Genomic DNA, 7402 nt, shown 5'->3' on the forward strand with positions numbered 1-7402 from the left:
TATGCACTAGTGCACTACATATTTACTTCCTACTTGAATATTTAAAAAAAACGATGATCTAATGAAATTCCAATAGTTCTATGTAGGTATTGTTTGTAAAAATGTAAATAAATTGACATACTTCCTTATTTGACATAAACTAATATAATATATTATATTATATATACCTCATAACAATCAGGTACTAGTCGTACACAAACACACCCGAATGACATGTTAATATGTAATTATAATTTATAATAATACAGATTACAGATACATTTTTATTTCAAATATTAAAAATAAATAAATATGAGTAAATTAATATTTTTATATTTAGGTGATCATATTTCGTTTTTCGATACTTATTACGCAATATTTGTTGCTCGTACAATCTACAAAATATGTTTATTGTTAAAAATTTATTCGCTCAATATTTAAAGGAATAGGTATTATGATTGGTATGAGGTATTTACACTGAAAATTCATATTAGTAATTAATAATTATAAATTAAAATATAATATATTGCTATTTAAAAATCAAAAGTTAATAATGGGTTTTAGCCTTTAGGTGATATTATAAGTTACATGTAACTTGTTATTTAGTTATGCTATTATAGCACTTTTCTAAATGATACTACATATTATTTTTGTGTAATTTTTAGTGTCTTAATATTGCTGTCAAGTATAAGTCAAACTCAACAATTGCTCATAATATTATGTCTATTATTTAGCGCACGCCGCACACATTACTCAATAATTGAATGAAGCAATATAAAATTACTCATAATATACAGTTATACTGGTTAGGTAAATGCTATTCACTGACATAAAATATATTTTTATAATAAATCCGATAACCTATTTTTCGAGTGTTTAATAAGTACCACCATTGATTATAAAATATACTAGTACCTACCTATTTATAATAATTGTAACACTTACCTATATGTGTACCTATCGTATACCTACACATATAATTATATAAATATTAATTAGGTTCTTATTTATATCATGTTAATTGTTCGACATTTAAAACAAAAAAATCATCAGTATATTTAATAGGTACCTTTGGTATTATACCAAAAACATAAAAAATGTATATCTTAGTTCGTGCTTATTACCATGGTTAAAGTCTAAAATATAATATTTAAATAACTTAAAATAATAATAATTACATAGTAGGTAAGACATATTATAGATATAGTACCTATATCTGTTTGACAGTTTTATTTTTATGGTTTGTAATAATATAATATTATATTCTTAGATATTTAAATTTAATGCATTTATATTGTCCATGTATCTATATCCGTGGTTTGTTTATATTCTTATCACCTATCAATTTTATCATGATATTATTTAGAATAGGCCATATTAAAAAGTAAATACTTAATTTTTAATAATGTGTAGTGCAATAATATTGCGTGATGCTTGTACCTATACATGTCATAAAAAAGATCGAAAATTGATTTAAATTTAAATTATCAAATATCAAACAATATCTTTGTGCATTTAGATACTTAGAATGCTCGGATGATTAGATTGTTGAAGAACTAAATGTATGTTTCTTTTTTATCAATACTCAATATTGATTAAGTAGTTACTTCTTACAATTTTACTTTTTACTGCTTAGTTAAGTAATAGATTTACCATATTTACTTTTTTGTTTGTATGTTAAGATTATGATTTTGTAAATTGTATTTGAATTATTATATAAGTCATAAGATTTGGAACAACATGAGCAAAAGGAAAGCTCCAAGTGATTCTACAAATCCAAATCATGATTTTTGTGAATTTTTAACTGGTTAGTACTTAAAATGATTTTCACAATTACAACAATTATTTTGGGTTTAATTCTGGCTTTGGATATGGAGTATAAAAACTTCTTGTTTTTAAAAGCTAGAGATCAACCTAATTTTGTCTTATTTAAATTCATTACATAAGGTTATTTTCATTATCCTATATGTTTAGAATTGGCTGATTATGAAAAAAATGTTACACGTAATATATATAAGTGCAATGCTTATCGAAAAGCAGCAAGTGCATTAGCAAAGCACGGTAAACGTATTAAGTCTGGTGAGGAAGCACAAAAACTTGATGGAATTGGTGATAAAATATCCAAGAAAATTGATGAGTTTTTAGGAACAGGAAAATTGAAAAAACTGGATAATGTATAATTTATAAATTATTTAGTGTATTAATATATTAACATATATTAACATTTAATTATTATTTTACATTTTAAATTGTAGATAAGAAGTGATGAAACTTCAGTTTCTATAAAAGAATTAACAAGAGTTAGTGGTATTGGGCCAGCTAAAGCAAAAGAATTGTATGATTTAGGTATTACAAATATTGACGTCCTGTTAAAACATCAAGATAAATTAAATCATCATCAAACTTTAGGATTGAAGTATATTAATTGTATTAATTATTTGCTTTTAATATAATTATAATAATTTATAAATATTTTTAGATATTTAAATGATTTTGAGGAAAAAATACCAAGAAGTGAAGTTATTGAAGTAGAACAAATCATCAAAAAAACATTATTTAATTTGGATCCTAAATACAAAGTTACTATTTGTGGTAGTTATAGGTTGGTTATTAAAATTAATAAAATTACAAAAACTATGATGATGGACTAGACTATATGTATGAAATAAATCATAATGATACATTTTATTATTTTTTCTATAAAAACAAAACTATTTCTGATTTTTTTTTTAAATTTTAGACGAGGTAAAGAATTTAGTGGAGATATTGATACTTTAATTTCTCATCCATCATTTATGTCTCATGATAATAAGAAAAAATGTAATAAATTGCAAGTGGTTGTAGATATTTTGAAAAAAAATAATCTCATCACTGAAACTATATCGTTGGGGGATGCCAAGTTTATGGTAATTATTTTATTACTATTTGCCTATTATTAGTTTTTGAATAATCTTAATGCTGAGTTTATATTTTATTAATAGCATAAAATTAGTTTTTAACTATAGATACAATAGAAAACATATTTGAGTAATAAATAAAAATAGAATTTATTTTTTGTTAAAAAGATCCTGTATTGGTGGACTTTTATTATACATTACTGAGTAATAGATTAGTCGTCACTTATTTCAGTAAGTATTGAGGTAGTAATTGCATAAAAAAATAATAAGTAGATACAAATAATATGCTAAAAATTAATTGTTTAGACATTTAATCGCATAGGTTAGACATTAAATTTAAATTTAACATACTTAAATTTATAGCAACAAATTGTTTAGAACCACATTTTTAACTAAAAAATATTAAAATTAATATAAAATTTATTTAAAGTGTGTATTTTATTATTATATCTAATAAAATTTTTTAATATAAACTAGGGTGTATGCAAAGTGAATCGTATATCAAGAAGATTAGACATTCGCCTAAATCCATATGATCAGTTTTATTGTGCTGTTCTTTATTTTACTGGGAGTGATTTGTTTAATAAGCAAATGAGAGATCATGCTTTACACCAAGGTTTTACACTCAATGAATATACTTTGCGACCAATGGGTTCTACAGGTAAAACGTTTGCAATTACTTATTAATAATTAGTAGTTACCACTAAATATAAACTATTATATCAATTAACAATTGTATTTATGTGTTCTGTCATTGAATCAGGTATACCAGGTGAACCTGTGGAGATAAACAGTGAAGAAGATATTTTTGATTATTTAGATTATCCTTACAAAAAGCCTGAAGAGCGCAATTTATAGTTTTATATAATATAATATAGTGCAACAAACTTTATTAAATATTGTATTAATTATTTTATTTTATTTAAAGTATAAAAGTAAGTAGTTATTAATTATTATGATTGAGTTTGAAATGTTTATATTATCTATTTTTATAAAAATTAATATTTCTTTTTTTCCGCTATAGACTAAAAATCTTTTTACCAATTAATGTTTTGTTTTTTTTTTTGTAAAATGATCTGTGTTGTTCAGGTAGAAGTTTAAAGCTATTGAAATCCATTATTTTACCAGTAAAAGTAACCAATAGTTTGGGATGGAAATAAAATAAAATATATATGTGTATTTAATTGTCTAACAACCTAACCTAACCGTGTTTCAATATTTTTTCTGAGATGTAGTTGACTTCCATCAGTCATTCATCAATGTACTATGTCCATAGTCCATAGGTGCCAGGTTATAAAAAACTTAATGGGTGCCTTGGTATCATAGGCATAAATGCACAATTTGGGGGATGAGGCTTAGCCCATAGTCAAATCCAATATTCTAATGGGTGTCCAATACTACATAATAATTACAATGGGTGCCTGAGCCCCCGGGCACCTATGTACATGGCGCCTCTGACTGTGACACTGTGTATTATGTGTTATGTCTAATGTGTATAATAATATAAACTATATATAATAAACAATGCTCAAATTAACCTACCAGAAGAAAAGTAATTGGTCAATCTACACCTTAAGCTAAGGAAAAAAGTATCATGAGCTTCAGAAAACAGATAAGCAATGGAAAGTAAGATGAGAAACTATTTGAGTACGCATTTCTCAATTCAAACAAACAGTATATGTTGATTTAAATATTGGTGTATTCCATTATATACTAATTATGATTTTAGTCTTTATCCAAGTACCTATGGTTATTGAAAAAAATGGAATTATGCGTATGATGCAGTGATCCATATCCATGCTCATCTATTTTATTATCATATTATTTTATATTTTTATTTTACTGACTGTTATAGTGTTTTGGCCAATTGATTGAAATTAAGTCGTTAAAAATTAAAAATTAATAAATAATTCAAACTAATACTTAACACTAACCAATGATAATTTACAAATATGATTAAACACTATTTGGTAAGAGATATCGCAATGAATTTTAATGTTTTATGTATTATCAAACATAAACTAATAAGTGAAAAAAAATTATTTTGTTGATATACTTTACTGTATAATATATGGTTTCTGTCATTTATTACCCACTTAATAGGCATCTCTAATTTTGAAAAAATATGTTTCTACGAATCTACGTAGTTCATAACTAAACAATTAAAATATAAAAAAAACAATTTTTTTTCAGTTGAAAAATAAAAACTAAATGAAAAATAATTTTATTAAACTTAGTAAACTCTTTGATGAATTTAAATTATTTATAAAATAAGAACCTATTTAATTTTTTTTTTTTATAGATTAGTCAGGTGAATAAGTCTAAGTATCACTTTTTAGTTTTTAATGACTGTTGTCTCCTTAATATTCAGTAGTTGTAGTAATTCCCAAAAGTTGTACTTTTCTAATCTTTTTTTGTATCCCAAAAATATAAAATGTTATTTTATTATCGTTTATAATTAAAAGTAATTATACATTAATTTCAAAATAGTTTTCCACTTTTAATTTTAAGGTAGATACTCAATTCACTATTATAACTTCATTGATTTTTTAAAAAAAAATGTAAGTGGTAAGTTTTATTTGTTATAATTTATACACAATTTGTACCAGTAGCCAGTAGGTACAATAAGAGTATGACTTATGTATGACTTATGTAAAAAAAAAAGAAAACATACACAATTTAAATGAAGAATCCACCAATTGACACTATCGAATAAGTAAGTAAACAATTTATTAGGAACGTAGCATAAAAAATATTCAAGCATTTTTAACCATTTATACATTTTTTATTGGTTTTTATAAAAAAATAAATAGAAAATTTAAATTGTTTATACATAGTTCAAAAAGTCTTAAAATATTTTAGTTATTATATTACGTACCTATTGTCGTATAAAAATGGTTAATATAACCATTCAGTAAAAATTTCAAGTTTCGATTATTCGTTTTAGTTTTAGAATTATAACAAAATTAAAAAATTAATTTCAGTTTTTCGTTACCAAATTTTTTTTTTGTTTTTCCTAATTATTTAAAGTGCTAGAACATTTTTACCTAAAAAATACCAACTATACTCGTATATTATATTAAATAATAAAAAAAAACTTCCAAAAACCACCACCCAAATTTGAAAATTGAGACATTTTTATTTCCTTAAAAAGCGATGATAACACACACACATAATATAAAATATATCATATTAAAATTAATACATTTATAGCTCAAGTCTCTGAAATGTACACAGGCTGTAGATAATAAACTCTAAATTTAAATCTACAATTGGTTTGAGTTTTCGTTATTTTTAGATTAGGATACTCGTTGTTTCTGACACAGAGTATATTTTAAGAATTTTTACTAGGTAGCACTAACACTATAAGCAATAAGGAAATAATAATAATAAATTATGTGCCCCAGGACTTGGGGAATGGTGTACAAGGCACATTCATTAACTACGTGGTGGTACTAATTTTCACGCATGCCACCTACTTTATATGTTAAAATATTCTCTGTTCTGAAATTAATTATACTTAGTTTCCTTGATAGAAAGTTTGAAATTTGAATTAGGTTAAAGTATATTTTTAATAAGTTCTGTCGAATGTCGATTAAAACTTTTAACACTTAATAAATACTAATTAGCTATTTTTATTTTTTAAATTATAACTCTTGTATTATGCATTAACTTAAAGTCCTATCACTTGTATAGTCTTACATCATGGTGATTGACAGTGGCTTTCTGACTTATGGATGTGTTGCAGCTTGCAGCGTGTTTTGACCTAACGTTTTTAAATATTTGTATGAGAGATGCCGAGATAACTGCTACCATTGATTTAATGTGTATATTGCCTATACGTAGTGCCGGATTTAAAGGGAAATACAATGCACTGATGGAGCCTCAAGACTGAGTTTGTTTTAACACTTAATGACGTCAGATTAATGTCCTAGATTTTATAATTTTGAAAAGTGATAAATGATTAAGAACGATATTGATTAATAGTAAAGAAAAAAGTATTTTATAAAATTATCCGCTCCTGTTTATTTTAAACTGCTATGAACTAAGTGGTTCAAATCGTAGACATATAATAATTCTATTATATGTCTATGGTTCAAATGGTTCAATTCATTGGTTGATGACGGATGAGTACCAACTACCACCGAATAAAAAAGTGGGCAAGTGGATATCGCTCTACTGAATAGTAGAAAGGGAAAGTAGGTCACTATACCTAATGGATGTGTTAAATTTGAATGCAATGACAGTCGATAGGTATCATTGTATACGAATACAAAAAACGATTCTGAACGGAGATGATTTGTCAGTCTAGGTATATAGTATTAGTATAGTATAGTATAGTAGGATATATTATATAATTAGATATCTATATTTAAATAATTGTAATATATCGTTATTTTATACACAATTTCGTAAAAAATTAAATTCCATACGCTCATTTTTTTACAGTTATTTGCAGAAAAAGTTATGGAGAACCTTGTGTTGAATTTTTTAACCTTAGATATAAATTACAAACATTTTATGAA

At 24.6% G+C, this 7402-nt stretch overlaps 1 protein-coding gene across 2 annotated transcripts; it reads left to right on the plus strand.

The window, feature by feature from the left end:
• Nucleotides 1–1350: 1350 nt before the first annotated feature.
• Nucleotides 1351–4055, plus strand: LOC132922663 (DNA polymerase beta-like). Of its 2 annotated transcripts, XM_060986293.1 has the most exons (8): nt 1351–1541; nt 1662–1786; nt 1954–2153; nt 2235–2395; nt 2459–2581; nt 2720–2885; nt 3354–3537; nt 3640–4055. In XM_060986293.1, exons 2-8 carry the CDS (start codon nt 1720–1722, stop codon nt 3732–3734), a joined length of 996 nt encoding a protein of 331 aa, XP_060842276.1. In that variant the 5' UTR covers nt 1351–1541; nt 1662–1719; the 3' UTR covers nt 3735–4055. The 2 variants fall into 2 exon arrangements, with proteins under 2 accessions (XP_060842276.1, XP_060842274.1); XM_060986291.1 differs by having other exon boundaries at nt 1351–1786.
• The last annotated feature ends 3347 nt before the right edge of the window (nt 4056–7402 follow it).

Source organism: Rhopalosiphum padi, chromosome 2, assembly GCF_020882245.1.
Source record: "Rhopalosiphum padi isolate XX-2018 chromosome 2, ASM2088224v1, whole genome shotgun sequence".
NCBI classification, from domain to species: Eukaryota; Metazoa; Arthropoda; class Insecta; order Hemiptera; family Aphididae; genus Rhopalosiphum; species Rhopalosiphum padi.